The following is a 20050-nucleotide window of genomic DNA, read 5'->3' on the forward strand; positions in this document are numbered from 1 at the left end:
CGCGAGTGCCTTGGACGGTGTTCGCTGAGCTCCGATCGCTTGGCGTGCATCAGATCCCAAATCGTAGGACCTAGATAGTGGCCAAAGGATAAGTCCGACTTTGATATCTCGCGCTTCCAGCGGAGGGAGAGAAGGTAGCGAGGAGAGGAGGCTGGGTCAGGTGGGGAGGATGGCTCATCGCGATGCCCTCTTCCGGCAATGCTAGGCGGCTGCAGGCCTGCAAACATCGGCCGATTTGCCGGACTAGCCGCGGGAGGAGGGAGCGAGAACAAGAGTACAAGACGAAACGGCCCCAGTGGGGTACCTCGTTTTCCCGTCGGAGCGCGTTCTTCTAAACTGAGCCGCTGGACCGAGAAGGCGAAACATCCATGTTAAACCCCCTACGCTGAACGGCCCCGTTCTGGCCCACACTAGATCCGGACCATAACCATCTGCCTCGGTTTTAACGCACTGTCCTCATCTTCCCGTTAGAAATAAGTGCACTTTGACTCCCTCAAATATAGCTCCAATCTAATTCGTTTTCCTCAACGTTATATTGTATATCTTGACCCTTAAATATTAAAACTGGTGTAATTTGCTTCCTCGGTCGCAGGCATGGCTTTTTATCTGATCAAACTACCTGAGTCAGTATGTGGTGCCCACATGTCAGTGACCTCTCTCTTTCTTCTCCCCCTCTTTCCCATACCGATACACTGCCAGCTCCTCACCTTGTTTTTGCTCGCCGCCACCTTCTCTCCTCTAGCGCCGACGAACAAGCAGCCCTCTCTATCCAAGCTAGCAGCGTCGTCCTAAGTTACTGATGGTATTAGGAGGGGAGTATCCTTCCCGATGGCAGCAAGGGCAGAAAAGGGCGGTGGGAGAAGGCGGGTTGGTTGGTAGCACAGAGGGCGCGCATGATAGGGGCAGGAGGACTAGGCAACAGGAGAGGATAATGGTGAAGACGGTAAGCAAGGGGAAACAATAGGGATGTGTGGAGCAGGAGCTGGAGCAGGTCAACCAAGTGGCAAGCGGCACAGTGGCCTTTGCAGTGGAGAAGGCGTAGGATGCCTGAGCACGACGACGATGATGACACGTGCGACGCCACCGTCACAGCGGAGAACATCAAGTAGGCGCAACAGTAGGACTTGGGGACACACAACGAGATGGCTGGCTGGCGGCGGCGAGGAGGCAGAAAAAATCGTGCTCTTGTTGGCTGGGTTGTCGACGGCGTGAGGACTAGAGAGGTAGAAACGGACTCCGCCTTCGTTGGCTGGCCCTATAGCACAACGTCCAAGCTCTTGTGAAGGGTTGGTGCTTCCATCGTTGCTCTAGGGTAGCAACCGCCGCCGTCCTCTCAGCCACCAACAAGCAGATTCTGTCAAGGAGACAATGGATGTGGATGTCACTTATGGCGGGCGCTGACCTGCTCAGCAGCACGATGTTCGACCTCTTGGCCGTCATCCTCCCAAGCGTTCACCAGGATACCGACGGAGGAGGAAAACCAAAGGGGAAAACCCGAAAAAGTAGAAGAGAGTTGAGGGGGGGGGGGGGGGTTGCTAGGAAGAGGGGCCATCGCCGATGTCGACGAGCTCATGGTGGATGTGCAAGAGCGTGCCATTGTTCACCCCCTATAACTGATAGAAAAGAAGGAGGAAGTAATTGTCGCCCACGGAGAAAGAGAGAGGACAATAGGATAAAGAATGGACATTGAGGTCCCTTTGCTGACTCAGCCAGCCAGACTAGTCAACAAGTCACGTCAACAAAAAGTACTAAGGGAGTTAAACTACCTCGGTTTTAATAGTTAAAGGGACAAAATATCTGTATTGTGGTTGAGGGAGTACAAATCAGATTGGATATTTTAAGAAAGTCAAAAGTAGACTTATTCCTGTATGTCACTACCGTCTAAGACCAAGTCCTTCCGTCTCCGTTGCGAGCAATTTTATGGTCCTTGAGAAGGTATCATGAGGTACCATTTTTTCTATTGTAAATTTGGTATCTCTTGATACCTAGGTACTATGAGGTATCATGAGGTATCAAATTTTACAATAAATTTTTGGTACCTCATGGTATCTACTCAAGGACCGTAGAATTGATCCTCCCTTGCGCTCTGGACGTGCGGAGCCGCACATAATCTGCGGCAAGTTGGCCGCGGACGGGCTCTCCCACATCCACAACTTCCCGTCTGCTCGCTCTTCCATGATACCATCAGATGACTCCAGCACGATGAGCGTGGCGTACTGGCGTTCCGGCCTTCGCGTGCACCTGGGCGCTGGAATTCCGGATTGGCTGCGAGCCACCTGATCCAGACAAAATCGCCCCGAGGGTGATCTTAGTGCTTTGACAAGATCTGCATGGCGGCAGCCTCATGAACATCGGCAAGAACATCCTAGTTGCACCGCGCACTACCATCTGGCCATTGCAGTGCCACCAGTCACCACTACAAGCCACTAACAAACCTCGCGCTTGTTGTTAGTCGTCACTAGCTTGAGACAACAACTTTACAGGATATGTATACTTACTGGTGCAGACACAAGCTCGATCAGCAGTTAAAACCTTTCTAACAAATCATTCAAGGAAGACAATCATTGGATGACTGGAGTTAATACTAAGCAGAAACAATCATCTATGCATTGAGTGGCAGAGAAGGTGAGAAGGAAATTTAGGGGAAATCAAGTGTTTCGTGTCAGCCTGGGATGCTGAAAAAGGAGAGAGGGAGAAAGAAACAAAATTTCGCAGCTCACTCTAGTCACCGGTAGAACCGCGAACAAGTTGACGCGGAATTGGTGCCACTCGGGTCATTTGTGTGTCTGACTCGCTGAGTTGACCACACCATGGATTCGCGAGGTAACGTTAATTGGTGCCGCGCCTGAGCGCAACGAGACGACGACCATAAGCGAGTTCGGCCGTTTCATCATGCAGACTTGAAGCGGTGAAGCCCCTCCCATGTGCTCTGTGAACCGAGCAAACGTTGCTGTCATGGTGTCACTGGAAAACTCTCCGGTTTTTGACTGATTTTGCTCTCACGGGCAAAGCTAGCATGCAAAGGTCTGCAGGTTTGTTGTGATCGATGGTGCACGGTAAAGGCGCCGGGCGCATGATCTTTAGCCGCTGCCAAGGCATGATCCGAGCTGTGCTGCACGATCGCCACTCGCCCTAGATACACTCGGCCTGGATATAACGATATAGCACGCTCGATCGATCAGCAAAAAGTAATGGCTTCCAGGTCGTGCTCAGTTCCAGCAGCAGGCACTAGCGTGGTAGTACATCTATCTGAACGACGACGGGACTTGGACACATGGGAGGTAGTACAGCCAGTAGTCTCTGAATTGCTGTGTGTATTAAGCAGCAGCCTGGTTTGTTTGTTTCTTCAGAAAATCCATATGCAACAAGGGTGTGTTCGAGGAGAAGGAGATCGGAGAGATTGAGAAGATACACAAAACAAGGTGAGCCATTAGCGTATGATTAATTGAGAATTAACTATTTTAAATTTAAAAAATGGATTAATATGATTTTTTAAAGCAACTTTCTTATAGAAAATTTTTGCAAAAAACGCACCGTTTAGTAGTTTGCGAGACGCGCGTGCGGAAAACGATGTGCTTTCTCATCCTATCTCACACAAACGAACGCAGCCTAAGTCATTACACGTGGATTTTGGAGGAAACTTAAAAACTTTTTTCATTGCATTGGGCTATTATTCACCACACTTAATACACATTTACTGTATAGGCCATAATTGGGCTTAATCTATATTGGGCTGTGTTTCATTTTTACTGTTGAACTGAGTTTGAGATCGGCGTGTGCTTGGTGAGCTCATGTCATGGACAACTCTAATCCAGCACCATCATATGTATCTAGGGGTGTAAGTGGAAAATCCTGATACTCATATATATATATATATATACATGTTTATCAGTTATTCTTTTATAGTAGTATAAAATTTGAAAGAAAAATAAAACATAAGTATGATAAGTGGGGGAAAATAACCTGCTTATCCGTCCCACTTGCATCGCTAGAATGGATACGTGCAAACTCACTGTACGGTGCGGAATATGGAAAATCTTGTTTCGTAGAATCACAAGATATTTTTCTTTTCTCAATCCAATAATCTAAAAGCGAAAAGTTAACGGTAAAGCAACGACTACTTTAGTTATTCATCAAAAAGTTGGGTTCCAAAACTAAAAGAGCCAAAAGAAAAATGCATAAAGTGCCCTCATACGTGCTATGCTGACTGGCTGGAGAGGAACAAAATATCATTTCCAGGACAAGCCAATCCTATTAAATAATTAACAATCTATTATATCATTAACTAAAATAAGTTGTTATGTGAGCACCTGGGGAGGTTCCCCTGGGTTTAAAGACTCTTTTCTTTGTAGAACCTTGTCCATTTTTCTATAATGGAAATGGAGGGCTATGCCCTTGCTAAAAAAAAAATCATTCACTAAAATAAGTTTAAAAAAACTATATGAGACCTAAGAATTATCATATTGATAAAAAGAGAGAGAGAAATATACATTGTTTGATTGTAATGTGTACGGTTTCTATCCATGTAGATTGATTGATATAGTTGTATAATACAAAAGAATACCATATTTGTAAAAATAGAAGTAAGAATTGTACATGTCAAATTCAACTCTTAAAATCTAGTTTTGCGCAAAATTGTTTGGGAAACTATCCTATTTTTTGCATGGACATTATGTTGTTAATTTAAAACGTTAGCTAACCGACATTTGGCATATCTTTATGGTTTAATTAACTTTTCCTGTTTACTACATTTATCCTTTGATGGGTACTTTTTTAGCTAGGGAGTATATAGTATCTACTTTATGGTGGTGTTTGAGATTGATGAAGATGATGAAGTGGGTGCCCGTAAAACGAGAAAACCATTAACGTATGATCAATTAAGTTTTAATTATTATAAACTTGAAAAATAAATTTATTGTACCATTTAGCAATTTGGAAACATGCTAACAGAAATCGAGATAAAATTTACATTTTATGAGAAGACAACACGGCCTCTAATAACCAGTAATATTTGATACAGCTCCCTGGTCTGCTTCATTTAAGCAATCATCAGTGTCATCTAGTCTACTGTCTACACATGCTAGGGGAACATACTAGTATGTATATAAAATTGGATATATTCATTTTATCCTCAACTCTAATCTTATTTTAATCAACACCCTTTGCATAGTTTAGAGGGAGTATATCTGGATCTATTGTAGGAAAGTACCGATGGTCAGGGCCGGCCCTGGCCCTATGCAGCCGAGGCGACCGCTGGGGGCCCATGATGGTAGGGGGCCCATAATGGTGGGGGTGCCAACACCTAATACTAGTAATATAATATCTCATCTGATGTTGAGATCAATGATTTTTATTTAGAATTAAAGGTGTTGCAAGTGAGTTTGCCAGATTCTTGGATGTTCGCGCCTGAGATTCTGAAGTTTGTTATGGATGCAGATTTCTATCCAAATGTTGCAGTTGCCTATCGAATTCTCTTAACCGTACCTATGACGGTAGTTTCATCTGAAAGAAGTTTCTCGAAATTGAAGTTGTTGAAGAACTATTTGATACCAATTATGTTGCAAGAAAGGTTAAATGACTTGGCTATATGCTCAATCGAGAAGGATATCTTGGACACTATTGATCTTAATACCGTTCTTGATGATTTTGCATCAAGAAATGCCCGAAGAAATATCTTTTCATAGGAAGCAATGGATGTGATGGGATTCTATTCTTCATTAAGTTAATGAATATGATATTAGTTCCAAGTTACAAATATATTGTTATTTTGGTCAACTTTATTTCTTGATAATTATCAGGCATGTCAAATTTAATATATGGATGTATTTGTTTTCGTTTTGCAAGAAAAATTAGCATATATATATATATCAATAAATTTTATATATAGCTTAGAGGGCCCATCGCGATGAGCTCGTCTAGGGCCCTCAAAATCATAGGACCGGCCCTGCCGACGGTGTGGTTATACAATTATGAGTGCATAACTTTATCTATAAGGCCAATAAGGGTTTAGATCCTAACGGCATATGACATCTATCTCTTTAAAAGCAAGAAGTAGTGGGCTATAAACCAACTACAAACTTATATGTGGAATAGAGATATAAAGAGTAGTGCTATACATCCGACTCAATCATCCAACTCACGTGTTGAACCAACCAGTAACAGTAACAGAGCTCATTGTCATTCATGTGGATTCAGCAAAAACAAGTTTATATGTGTTGTACGTGGGTTGGACAGGTAGGGTCATACGTATAGTCGTTCTGATAAAGAAAAGAATGTTAGCTCTCATGTAGGAGCTAGCTATACATATGTTTTAAGTTATTTTCATTAAATTCATAATGAGGAAAAAGAGATTTTGGAGAAAAATAGAGTAGCTTATAGTTAATTTATTATACATGTTAGTTTTAATATGAGCTAATAGTCAATAGTTAGATATACTATTAAACTTGCTTTAACGGTACTCCTGGGGTGTGACTATATGCATGCGTGTGCATTTTTTATATGATCATAAAAAGAATACATGACAATATAATATTTTTCTTTTATTAATGTGGTAATTTGTATGTTTTTTAAAAACTTAAACGCCTGATGGCTCCTTTTTCAACCTCCGTTTATATACAACGCACGATCACATATCTTAGTCAATCAAAGGGAAAAAAACAATATGCTATCTGCACTCATATACGTTCGGTGCAATATCATACTAGGGCCTATAAGTTCGCTAGTTGTGCGCATCTCGGATATGCTGATATGCTACACTCACTTCTTGTTGATGTCTAATTCCCGCCGCTTATGAAAAAACATGCATTGGCATCTTCAGGCTTTGCACAATAAAGACAATATTTTTAGCATGTCCCCCTACTGATCAGATTATCATGGCACACTTTAGCTCATTGAAAGAATATGCTGACCATTAGGCCATTAATCTTGCCCGCGAATTAACCTGATAACTAACTTAACAACCTCTGCGCGCCCCCACTACTGTAATGGCCACGCCACCATCGCCACAGATCAATCTGGCATCGACACAGGTCAGGAAGCATCTGACATTAGTGCACCATCACCGTGTCTGTGTCTTCAACACGGCAACACCTGACAACTGACGAGACCAAAGGTAATATTACTTCCGTCCCAAAATAAGTACAGCCGTAGATATCCGTATCCAACATTTAACCGTCCGTCTTATTTAAAAAATTTGTGAAAAATTTAAAAATATTTAGTCACACAAAAAGTACTATTTATGTTTTATCATCTACTAGCAATAAAAATACTAATCATAAAAAAATTTCAAATAAAACGAACAGTCAAACGTTGAATATGAATAGTGTAAAACTAAAATAAGGACGGAGGGATTACTAAGGAGTATCATCATCTTCTCTAAAGCCGTTCCTGTTCCATGTATAAGTATGAATCCACTTTTAGTTCAGAGCAACAGTACGAGGTCTCCTCCGTTATAAATACGCGGCGACGCCGCGGCGACTCTGCAGAATTCAGCAACCTGACCTCTCCCGTTCTCCTGCAGCTAGCCTCCGGCCAGTCTCCAGCGCGTCGCCCTGGACCGAAATATTATGCCACGTTCTTCTCGTATGAATCTGTGGCCGCATTGCTTCCCGTGTTTCGACGATGGCGACAGATCAGGCAACAGGTTCAGTACTGTATGCAACTTCCCCGATGATCTCCTCCCGTCGCTCGGTGCTACCGCTCACCAGCCTCCCAAGCTCAGGAAATACCTCGTCTCGCCTTATGACCCGCGTTACAAGTACGCGTGCCTCTGCTTCCGTATATGCCTCCAAGACTGTTGTTGTTCATGGATATCGATCGATCAAGAACTGAAATGTACGTTTTGATGCTCCTTGTTAATTTTTACAGGGTCTGGGAAACATTTCTGATCATCCTGGTGGTGTACTCGGCGTGGATCTGCCCGCTGGAGTTCGCATTCCTGAGGTACCTGCCCAGCGCGCCTTTTGTCGTGGACGATGTCGTCAACGGGTTTTTCGCCGTCGACATCATGCTCACTTTCTTCGTCCCGTTCGTGGACAAGAAGTCCTACCTCCTCGTTAACGATCCGAAGAAAATAGCAGTCAGGTACGTACTAGCTAGTTAGTTCAGAACTTGAACAGCTAGTTAATTTCCGGAGATCAGGCAGACAGACAACATGGCACAGCTTAATTTTCTTGTGCTCACTGCATTCAGGTACCTGTCGTCTTGGTTCGTCTTCGATGTATGCTCGACTGTTCCATTCCACTCCATCAGCCTGCTGTTCAACGAGCACGGGCATGACCTTGGCTTCAAGTTTCTCAATGTTCTCAGGCTCTGGCGGTTGCGTCGAGTCAGTTCGATGTTTGCGAGGTAAACGCCACACGTGCCCTACCAATCCACTGTAAAATGGTTATACGCTAGCCAGTAGTCAGCATGTGACATATATATACTATACTTTGATACACCATATATAGGCTTGAGAAGGACATCCGGTTCAACTACGCGGTGATACGCTGCACGAAGCTCATCTCGGTACGTCCATGATACGATATCTTTTCCTCTGATCAGTACGTTCTATTCCTCTGATCAGTACGTTCTACTCCACCAACGAGCAAAACGAAACTTCTATCTGCATGGCAACACCAGGTCACCCTCTTCGCGATACACTGCGCCGGGTGCATCAACTACCTTATCGCCGACAGGTACCCGGACCCGAGGAGGACATGGATCGGCGCCGTGATGCCCAACTTCAGGGAGGACGGGCTGTGGATCCGGTACGTGACGGCCATGTACTGGTCCATCACGACGCTGACCACCACGGGCTACGGCGACCTGCACGCCGAGAACGCCAGGGAGATGCTGTTCGGCATCTGCTACATGCTCTTCAACCTCTGGCTCACCGCCTACCTCATCGGCAACATGACCAACCTCGTCGTCCACAGCACCAGCCGCACCCGAGACTTTGTACGTACTGTCCGATCCTACCAAAGCTTCTGTGCTTTTGTTCTCTGTATTGTGGTTTGACGATCGAAATGGCTTGTGCGTTATTTGCAGAGGGATGTGGTTCAGGCCGCCTCAGAATTCGCGGCGAGGAACCAGCTGCCGCAGCAAATAGAGGAGCAGATGCTGAACCACATATGCCTCCGGTACAAGACCGATGGCCTCAAGCAGCAGGAGACGCTAGACGTCCTCCCGAAGGCGATGCGATCCAGCATTTCTCACTACCTCTTCTTCCGGGTTGTTCAAGGAGCCTACCTGTTCAAGGGAGTCTCCTCAAGGTTCATCCAGCAGTTGGTGAGAAACGAGGCTGAATTTTGCATAAAAAATTGCGTAATGGAAGACCCTCATTAACAATTTGGTTGTATATATGCAGGTAACAGAGATGCAAGCAGAGTACTTCGCCCCAAAGGAAGACATCATACTGCAGAATGACAGCCCATCGGACTTGTATCTTCTTGTATCCGGAGCAGTAGTACGTAAAATCTAGTACTTTAATACTACCTATATATGTATGATCAGTGCACAAATCGTAACGGAAAATGAATTTCTACTTACAGGACATTCTGGTATTCCTAGATGGAACAGAACAGGTAATGGTATCTCCTGAGTTGCTGTTTCTGAAAAGACAGATAACGGGTTTCCGGACAAAGATCAGACAAGCACTTGAAAAAATGACACCTGGGGCCGTTTCATGTTTCAGGTTTACGGGAGAGCAGCTGAGGGAGAACTGCTAGGGGAGATAGGTGTACTGTGCAACAAGCCACAGTCGTTCACTTTCCGGACGACAAAACTATCTCAGATTCTGAGGATCAGTAGGACCAAGCTGTTGGGTATCATCCAGGAGAACAGAGAAGACGGCGACATCATCAGAAGCAACCTTCAGCAAGTGAACGTATAAGTGGGCTAGCTTCGCTGGGCGTGCTCAACGCAAGACAGATGCCTCTGTTGGAAAATAGCATTTAAGTTTTGAGCGGATAGCATCTAATAGTTTCTGTACAAAAAACTAAAAATGGAGGAAAGATCATGCGGTGGAACTGGTGAAAACTGAAAAGATTATCTGTACTAGAACATCATGCAGTGTAACTGGTGAAAAAACGATCTGTGTTCGGACAGATCTTGGACGTTGAGACAATATCACCTGCCTGTCAAAGAAAACTACTACTACCTTTACCAATCATTTAGGGTTCACGCAGTAAATAATGTGACTTCAAATCTGTGTAAGCTTGTAACAAACGAGATAGCTGTAATGTCCCGGTAAAGAATGGCTCGAAGAAATTGAGTATATATTTGGTTCCTTCTTTCGGACCGGGAAGATTTTATAGAATGGGCCTTTTTAGCACAACAAAGTTGTATTGATTTTTGCAATAAGTTCACCTACAGTCCCTCAACTTTACCTCAAGTCTGTATGACATCCCTATTCCCCAATACCAGAAATGTTTTACCCCTCATGTTTAAAACCATGCAAAATAGGTCCTATAGCAGTATATATAGGTGGTTTCGCTGACGCAGCATCCTAGTCAACAATATGAATCCACGTGTAAGTGAGATGAATAAAAACGTGGGAGTCAGCATCCCTTCTTTCTTCTCTTTTCTCTTCTCTTTCTTCTCCTTGCCGCAGAGCGTGGTGCGGCAGCGGGCGGCGACAAGCGGCTGGAGTAGGTAGGCGCAGCGGTGGCGCCGGGCGGAGCGGAGCAGCGGCGGCGGCGGGCGAGCGCCAGGAGGTCGCTGGCAGCAGAGGGGGAGCGACAGCGAGCGAGCGCGGTAGCGGGCGACTTAAAGCAGGCAGTCGGAGAGAGGAGCCAGCCGAGCAGAGTGGGGGCGGCGGTGGGCGAGCTCTCGCATGAGGCTGTCAAGGTTGATGTCGAAGTCGTCCGATGCCACAGCCGCGGTGCCGGCGCTTCTGCTTGCACCGGGACAGGGCGTAGGAGGTAGATGAAGATGGCCCGAGGAGGTGATGAGGTGGTTCTGGCAGAGAGCACCAGGCTATTGGGCAACCGTCAACTGGTCCGGAGGTCAGTGAGGAAGGCGGGACCGGCCATGCAGGCCATGGAGCGGGCCTGCGACGGAGTGGGCGGTGGATCGGAGGGGACCCGGCGGCAGTCCGGCGTGGTGGGGAGCTCATCCGCCGCGAGCGGCATAGAGCACCATACCGGGCTCCAGCGGTAGTGCGCGCGACATCCTTGACGGGGAGGTGGGAGACGACCTTGCTGAGGAGCTCGTCAGGGAGGGTGCTGATGCGGTCGACGACGTCGTGCGGGGTAAGTGCGCAGAGGCGTGTGGTAGCGGAGACGGGCGGGCTGGGGAGGGTGTAGTGGATGTAGGAGAGCACGCGTGCCACGGTCCCATACACATCATCTGGGTCGTCCCCGCGCCGCCGGAACTCGGCCGCCATTGCGCGGCCCATGGGTACAGGTAGCACACGGGTGTCCATGGCCGTCGCTCCGCTTGCTGCCCTCTTCCTGCCTCGCTCGCCCCCTGCTGCCGCACTAGCCCGTTGTGGCTTTCACCCTCTGCCACTGGTGGCCTCGCTCGCTGAAGAAGATAATAGAAGAGAAGAGTAGAGAGAAAAGAGGAGAAGAGTTGGTAGACCTCACTTTTTTTTTTCTTCTCACTTTTATATATATATATATATATATATATATATATATATATATATATATATATATATATATTGCTGACTAGGACGCTTCATCAGCGTAATCAGAGATCCATACTGCTATAGGACCTGACTTGCTCGGTTTTATATAGTTTAGGGGTGAAGAATTCTTGTATTGGGGATTATGGATGTCATACAAGCTCGACGTAAAGTGGAGGGATGGCCGGTGAACTTATTTCTTGATTTTTATTATCATGTGGGCCTAAATACAAGGGCTGCCGGATTTATCTTGGGCCAAGATCTTTACGCACACCACCGGGGCCTAACTAGTCTAAGATCCTAGTATGGCCTTTTTCTCAAAAGAAAAGGGGAGTAGGGCTAGGCCCAGAGATAAATTAAACGACTCAGACTACTCTTTCTCCCCGTTTTTCCGCCTTCGCTCCGCTCCACTGTCCCAAAAGGGCCAAAACCCTTCTAAAAAAAATAAAAAGCCCAAAACCGATCGAGTACGTCCACAAACACAATTCGGATGGAATATCCCGAAAATTTGGCGAAGAAATACCATTGGTGGTCTACGAGAAATTCAGTTCTACCACACCAAGCCCTCTCACTAAGGCTGTGTTTAGTTCAGCGCAAAGTTTGGATTTTGGTTGAAATTAAAGTTGATGTGACTGAAAAAATGGTGTGTATGACATGTTGATGTGATGGAAAAGAACTGAAGCTTGGATCCGAACTTTAAATCTAAACACAGCCTAACACGTGTACTACGAGAAACACAGTGCGAACCGTCGCATCGCTGGAGGACGTTTGAAAATCGAAACCGAAGCCCGGCCACGGCACTGGACCACGGAAACTGGAAGCCACTCGAGCGCACCCACCACTCCGTCCGCACGCCACCACTTCGTCCGCACGCCCCTTCCTCCTCGGCTGCGCGGCAACGAGTCCAACGAGTCCCCCATTGGATTCCCTCCGCCGGCACGCATGACGCCTCCAGCACAACCAACGGCTACCTGCTGACTGACTGACTGACTCCTGACCGCCTTTAACTTTTAACGGCTACTCCACTCAAAGCGGCCCGCCAACGGGCCCCGCTGGGCCCCGCCCGCCCGGTCACCGGGGATTCGAACGTTTCGCCCTCCCTGCGACCACCAACGGCTACATCCCACCTATAAATTCCCCCTCACCACGCCGCCCATTCCCCGCACTGAAATTCCCACACTTGCACTCACACACGAACACCACAGAGAGAGTCCAGCGGCGCCCGGCGAGAAGCTTCAGCCAAGTCACAGCGGCCTCGGCTTCTTGCAGCTCGCTGCTCTTCCCTCTCTCGATCGTGTCTCGTGCCACACATCCTCGTTTCGTCATCTCCATGGCGGCGTCGACCAAGGCCTTGGCTCTCCTCTTCGCGGTGCTCGTCGCGCTCGTGGCGGCGACGGCGGCCGTGAGAGTGCTGGAGGAGGAGGCCGTCGAGCTGGGCGGCCTCGCGCCTGCTCCCGCGCCGGCCAACGCGGCGGGCGCCGTCGCGCCGGGGGCGTGGGCCGTGGCCGCGGTCGTCTCGCTCCTGGCCTTCCTCGCGCATTGAGATGAGATTCGACCCCTGAGAGGGCGCAGCGGGTAGTTTGCGGAATCTGTTGGGACGGGAATCCTGTGGTTTGGATTTCCGTTGCAGCGGTAGCATTTGGTGTTTATCTGAGGAGATTATTGCTGTACGTTTCTATAGTTATTTTAGGCGTGTTTGTTCTAGTCCGTTATGGAGGTGTTGTGTACTGCCGATCTCTCTTTTGCCTGTATAAGAGAGGAATATGGTTTTGAATAATACAATTCATTTACTATTCTTTTATAAGCTCTGTCCTGTGCACTCTCAGAAAAACTGCTCATAAAGGGCCAAAAATACTCGGAATACGTTGGTACTGCACTCGGAAAAAGGAATAAGTTCACTTAGTGACCCTCAAAAGTGATCGATATCTAATCCGTGACCTTAAACTACAAAACCGGATATCTCGACCCCCAAACTCTTAAAACCGGTGCAATTTGACTCCCTTGGTGGTTTTGGAGGACGGTTTTGCTGACGTAGCGCCTACGCGGCGGTATTGACCGGGTCTCTTTTACACGTGGCGTTTATGTGGCATTTAGAATTAAAAATATGTGTGGGACCCATTTGTCATTGACATGCAAAAGAATTTGTGGGACCCACGTGTCCCTTCTCTCTCTCCCCTCCCTCCTGTTCCTTTTCCTCCTCGCCGCTCCCTCTCTCTCTCGAGTGGCAGAGGCGCGGGCGTGGCGCGACGGCCTGCGAGCGGCGGAGGCGCGGGAGTGGCGGCGGCAAGCACTGGAGCGGTGACGGTGGAGGCATCGGTGCGCCAGCTAGGCGGTGGCAAGCAACAGCCGTCATTGGTGACCCGACCAAGCCGCACCAAGCAGGATCCGCGGCAAGCAGGAAGCGGTGAGCAGCGGAAGCCGACGGCTGTTGCTTGGTGCCCCTTCCTCGACATCGGCGAGCAGGAGGCGGCAAGCAAGCCCAGCGGCGTCGCCCTTGCTGGACCGCAGAAATGGTTTCTTCTCAATTCCAAGCTTGCTCTGCTACTTCATTGGATCCGGCGGCCATCCGCAGCGGTAGGCTAGTAGCTGTCATCTTGCCAGATATTTCTGTCCCACAAATACACTGAATCTTGCTTTGCTGCAAATGGGAGGTTTTGGTAGATGCATAGCATTTGGGGATCTATTTCCTTTGTTCTCTTTCCTTTTCTCTTTTTTATGCATGCGAATGATTTGTCCATGTAAAGGTGAGGAGTAGATTTTGGTTTTGGATGAGGGGTGATGCAACTATGCTAAGATTAGTTATTTTTTCTGTAAATGCGCAGAGTTAGCAGTAACTATTTGATGTTGATACGGATGGTGATGAAGCGGAGGAGGTGGAGAAGGAGGTCGCGTGACGGTGGGCGGCGGCGGTGACGGTGGAGGACATCGTCGTCATCGACCCCGCCGCATGTGCCTCCCCCCGTCCTCCTGCTACTCGCAGGCCGCCGCACCATGCCCGCGCCTCCGCCGCTCACCGCCGTCTCTGCCCGCCGCCGCTCCGGCCCTCGCCACCGTCGCCGCGAGATAGAGAAGGGACACGTGGGTCCCACAAATTCTTTTGCGTGTCAATGACAAATGAGTCCCACACATATTTTTAGTTCTAAATGCCATGTCAACGCCACGTGTAAAGGAGAACCGGTCAATACCGCCACGTAGGCGCCACGTCAGCAAAACCGCTCTCCAAAACCACCAAGGGAGTCAAATTGCACCGGTTTTAAGAGTTTGGGGATTGAGATATCCGATTTTGTGGTTTAGGGCCACGGATTAGATTTCGATCACTTTTGAGGGTCACTAAGTGAACTTATTCCCTCGGAAAAAACATTGCTCACTACACGAGGACGATCAGGATCTGTCAATTTGATCCGTTTTCTCTTGTTCTTTTAGAGGAGGCCCATTAAGCTCTCCAACGGACCCAACTGGCCCGTGGCACATACGGCCCACTTTCTGTTCGGTTTCATTCAGAAGAAAGCCCACAGACTGGCCCGTTTAATTATGAAAACACATGCCTCGGCCCGAGTGTAGCGTGTATGGCTGTACGCATCATATCTACAGGGAGAGATGATCGCCAATTTGCGATCGCCCATCAGATCAAATGCACCTTTTGTTGAACGCGCTTTTGTTCTGGATCTCTTTAGGATAAGATGGTGGTGTCCCGTCCCCCTCCCCCAGGCCCCAGCTATTCCAGCTTCCGATCAAGCCGGGGCCGCCTTCCCTCTCCTGGCCGTCCCACCCCACCATCCAAAGCTTGATAGCAACCACACGTGCCCGCGTCGATGCGGCGCAACACCTGTGCATGCACGCATTGGCGCGCGCGATCGAAATCGTGATGCGCCTCAAGCTAGCAGTAAACCACCTCCCCCGTGCATCTCCTGACTCCTGTTCATATATCCGGCCGCTGTTTTCCCCCAGTACTGTTGCCGGTCGCTGACGAGACACCCCATGTGTACGACGATCTCGCCCTGTGCTCCCCCACTGCTGCTTAGCTCGGTCGTTCGGTTTCGGTCGACACGGTCTAGTTATTTCGTCTATCTGTGACGAATCGCGCGCATACGTACGTACTGGAGGGCCGATCGGATCGAGGACTGCCACTTTGCCAAGTTGCGATGTTTTTGGTTTGGCAACGGGCGGGCAGCTGCAACTTTCAGGAGATGCACACCAGCTGTTCCAACGAATCGGGCCCTGTTGATTTCTCCACTCGTCCACATGTTTTTTTACACGTGAGCGAACTCTATCTCATATTCCTGGACACCTATATTATATTAGCATATCCATACGCATTTGACGCATGGACGCGTAGTGATAATCACCAGAAAGTTCAGATCAGGTTACTGTGTTATACTGTACTATGCTATATATGTATGCTTTGCTAGCTACTAGTCTCATTCAGATTCAGCTGCTAGCTGCTTGCTAGCTAGTGTACTCGTTCAGATTCATGCATTGGTAATCAATTACCACAATCGCATGCATATATGCCTTGATGAAGTGTCGTGCGCTCACTCCCGGACTCCCGGCCCGGCCGCTCATGCAGATACACTTTAATTGCTTGGCTCGTGTTCTTCCTTCCTGGCGCACCAATAATTTGCAGCAAGCCTTTTCAGCCGCATGCAATGCACTACTCAACGGGATCACGGGATTATTGTAACGAAAGTTTTGGCACGCATACACTGTTTGTCAGGCTAGCTAAATGTTATAACAGTTGGCCTATATATGTCACCACTAGCTAGCTAGCACGCAGAGATCACAAATGGATTTAATCATCGCACCCAACAAGACGGCAACAGGTAGGCAGCAAAACGCGGATAGCCATCGCTAACATCTCCGGGGATTCTTTAGACCTCGGCCACTAACTTATTTACTGATGCTTCCAGCAGCAGTGAAGCCTAACAGTGTCCTGATAACGGGAGCACGATCGATCGCAATGGCGAATTATTGATGCTAGCAGGGGCGGATCAAGATCGATGATGATATATTATAGGAGTAGTATATACTATACTCCCTAACAGATATGATGGGATCGCCGAATGACTTTGGTTATCATGCCTCGAGCCTATCTCTGACGGTACTGGTCGCCATAAACATCACTGGCGATTCGAGGGAGGAAAGGAGTTTAGCTGGTGACCACAGGGTTGACGGCCACTTCTCCTTCAGAGTTCAGACAAGACTCCCGTGCGATGTTAACCGGAGGAAGTTGCATTGCCCGGCCCGTACCGTGTCTGAACCAATGAAGCGTAGCGTAGCGCTCGCACTCCATCAGAATGAGTAACGACAAATCTTATCAAGAATCAGAAACACTGATGAGCAGTTGCACGCGCACTGATCAGAGCTTCAGACAACAGGTCGACACAATGTCTACAAATATGCATGCCACAGCGATCAAGAACACATCCTAGATGTCTTGAGGTTACGTCTCATGAGAGATCAGAGTAGAGCGTAATTAATCGTTGAAATCTCGGTCGTTTTCAGATGTCACACCTGAGAAGCTCACGTATCTAACCGGAATCTGAACCACTGTTTCAGTGTCTTCTCCGAGGAGCTCGGGACGTGCATGCGAGGAGGAAAAAAACGCACTAATCTTAAAAGCTGGATCGAGCAGGTAGATTAGATCTCGCTTAATGATTATCTCTCTATCTTCTGGATGATCTACTGAATAATCAGCAGCTCCTCACACCACACAATTATGAAAACTATCACCGTCAGCTATAGCTTGTCATGTCAGAATAAACATCACTACCGTGCCTTTTGCAATCAGCTTGTGGTCTAGTGCTTGGAGAAATATCCAGTTCCCTGTATACCATCAAGTCATCAAACCATCAGAATCAGGACTCCTATGTCACCCAGTGCGTCAGTCATAGTGATTAGACCAAAGTAGTCCACTTGTACGTTCTGGTAGTCGTAGTACAAAAAGGAATACACGATATATACATTAATTATTAAAAGGTAGCCCGCGCAAATACACGGGCATGCGTCGTACGCTAAGTTTGAGACACTAAAAGCGATATATTAACCGGAGAACATCTACCCCAATTTCTCCGTAAATTGTTTTTGTTAGCATTAGTTACTTTTATAATTTTTAACCTATTAGCTTTATATTATATCATATTTAAGTAATATTAGTTATTTATAATCTTCTTCATCATTTGAAAAGAAAGTAGACTTATTTTCTTTTGAAAATATTTCAACGAAAGTAAAAGTAAGTGTAAAGCAAAAGAAGTGTGTTTTTATTTTTTTTATTACACATATATTATCATGGTTTATTAGAGGATGAATTTGGTGGGACATAAAGCTCCACTAAATTTTATATAGCCTAATATAATTGATATAGTTTGAGAGACAATCCATCTATAAACATTTCATGTAGAGTGGGTAAGAGGTTCTACGCAATCTAACGTGAATACAATTGCACAATAATATTTTTGAAATGTGATGTACCATGAATACGCGCTTGTTTTTCTTATATAAGATAGATCTAATGATTAAAAATAATGGTTTCACTGGTTTAAAAGGTATAGGAGTATTCTAAAAGTATAGCTTAAAAATCATGGTTGTTTTAATATCCAACATTATTTTGAATTGAACATAGCTTAACTGGTTAGGTTCCTTGTGGTGGAAATTGCCCACTTGTGTTCAAGTCCCAGACTTGATAAATTCTTTCAGTGGTAGACAACGTACCCATCGACAGCGAGGCACTCATGGTGACTTTGTCAATCTCAAAATATGTCGGCCCAATCTCTCAGAGGTACTCATAGGGTGTAAAGTGTGCATGTGTGCGTTCGTAGGGGTGAGTGTGCGTGTGTTGTGAGCGCACTTTGTTTCTCAAGAAATAATCCAACATTATTGATAAGTTTATTAGTTATTGATAAGTTTATTAGGGACGGGTGGACGATGCGTAGTATGTACATGCTCGGGAGATTTTTTTTCTCAATCCGGTGGATAGTAGTACGTATTGTACATGTGAGAATGAGATGTATTTTAAATAAATCTAATCTAATGATTTAAAAATAGTGGGTCTGCCGAATTAAATGAAAATCGAGGGTTGGATTTTTTTTCTTTTTTCTCAAAATTTGTAAGGTTCTATCTAATTTATTATAGTGCCACGTGGCAGATTAAGAGCATTGGTAGGAGTCTCACGTGGTGGCTTGAGAGTTTTCTAGGAAGTTTAATGGATTTTTCATATATAATATATAGGTACACAGGACAAATGCACATGCAGCTTTTGCTTGCTTGTTCCGAAGTTGAACATTACCTTTATATTATCATGTTATACAGAAAGAAAATTTAGCTTTATCTTTACTTCCATATAATATCTATTTCCTTATCAAGTAGAATTTGGTACATAATAGGTCATTTCTATCTTAAGCTCTGAATGATATATAGGTGGACAAACAGCTAGGATCTGACTGATTATTTTTTAAGTAAATCTTATTTAGTTATGCATGTTTTGTGATGCATCAAATTATGGTATAATCTATATTTTGTTTTTCTCATAATTCAGAATTTTTAGAACTTTTTGAAGTTCATAAATCTGTTTTAGTTATGCATGCCGGTGAAGTGATATATGATGAAATAGTATATAATGTCACTTTCTTTTAATAATTGTTCATATATGTTTGAATAACATGTAAAGGGTCTCAACAAAACTTAAATGAATATAATTTTACAAGTTAAAATATAGTCAACATGTGTCTTAAATTCTAATTGTGATTTTAATCATAAATAACACAATTGTACAAATAGATCAAAAATTGAACGTATAATTTTAAAGTTAAAAAGTTAGTATTATTTAAAATTTATTGTTGCAAATAATATGTATTTAGAAGTATGCTTATTTAAAATTTATTGTTGCAAAAGCTTTCAAAGAGAGAGAATGGAAGGAAAAAAACGTAGAGGATTTCCTAAAAGAAAACGGAGGGGAGGATGGACGTCTTTTTTTTTAAGGATGAGAAAAATTAAATCTAATCTAATGGCTTGAAGTGTTATGTCCACTAATTTTAATAAAAAAAATTAAGGTTAGATGTTTATTTTTTAGGTATATGATTTAGGTGTTACGAATGTTAAAATTTTTTTAATCGAATTCCCCCTGTTAGCTAATACAAGGAAAAAGGAATTATACATAGCGGGGAGGGAGAGAGATGGGCATACGTGAGGAGAGGGCGAACGTAACGACTGAGGAGAGAGGTGGGGAAGGTACGTGGTCTTTCTTTCCATCTCTTTGTTTATATGAGATTAAATCTGATGGTTAAAATAATTAGCCTATCAATTTAAGTGAAAGTGGATGTTAGATCTTCTTTTCTCAGGATTTATAGTTTTTTTTAATTTATTAGAGTGCCACGTGATGGCTTAGGAGCGTTTGAAGATGCCGCATGGCAGTTTAGGAGCGTTTGTAGAAAGTCTAATAGACTT

At 45.7% G+C, this 20050-nt stretch overlaps 2 protein-coding genes across 2 annotated transcripts; one reads left to right on the plus strand and one right to left on the minus strand.

The window, feature by feature from the left end:
• Positions 1 to 7508: 7508 nt before the first annotated feature.
• Positions 7509 to 10238, plus strand: LOC127765268 (potassium channel KAT3). Its single transcript, XM_052290137.1, has 9 exons — positions 7509 to 7756; positions 7867 to 8082; positions 8191 to 8346; positions 8451 to 8508; positions 8623 to 8940; positions 9031 to 9270; positions 9350 to 9448; positions 9534 to 9566; positions 9677 to 10238. The coding sequence occupies exons 1-9, from the start codon at positions 7566 to 7568 to the stop codon at positions 9872 to 9874; spliced, it is 1509 nt and encodes a 502-aa protein (XP_052146097.1). The 5' UTR covers positions 7509 to 7565; the 3' UTR covers positions 9875 to 10238.
• Positions 10239 to 10401: 163 nt separating this feature from the next.
• Positions 10402 to 11560, minus strand: LOC127765278 (uncharacterized). Its single transcript, XM_052290146.1, has one exon. It carries the CDS (start codon positions 11405 to 11407, stop codon positions 10826 to 10828), a length of 582 nt encoding a protein of 193 aa, XP_052146106.1. The 5' UTR covers positions 11408 to 11560; the 3' UTR covers positions 10402 to 10825.
• Between the last annotated feature and the right edge of the window lie 8490 nt (positions 11561 to 20050).

This window comes from Oryza glaberrima, chromosome 1 (assembly GCF_000147395.1).
Source record: "Oryza glaberrima chromosome 1, OglaRS2, whole genome shotgun sequence".
In the NCBI taxonomy this organism is placed as follows: Eukaryota; Viridiplantae; Streptophyta; class Magnoliopsida; order Poales; family Poaceae; genus Oryza; species Oryza glaberrima.

Excerpts from the sequence above, each read along its gene's own strand:
- LOC127765268 (XM_052290137.1), top strand. The coding sequence starts at position 7,566 with ATGCCACGTTCTTCTCGTATGAATCTGTGGCCGCATTGCTTCCCGTGT. Across the intron at positions 7,757-7,866 it reads CCTTATGACCCGCGTTACAA|GGTCTGGGAAACATTTCTGA; the intron begins GTACGCGTGCCT and ends TAATTTTTACAG. Across the intron at positions 8,941-9,030 it reads CCAGCCGCACCCGAGACTTT|AGGGATGTGGTTCAGGCCGC; the intron begins GTACGTACTGTC and ends CGTTATTTGCAG.
- LOC127765278 (XM_052290146.1), bottom strand. The coding sequence starts at position 11,407 with ATGGACACCCGTGTGCTACCTGTACCCATGGGCCGCGCAATGGCGGCC.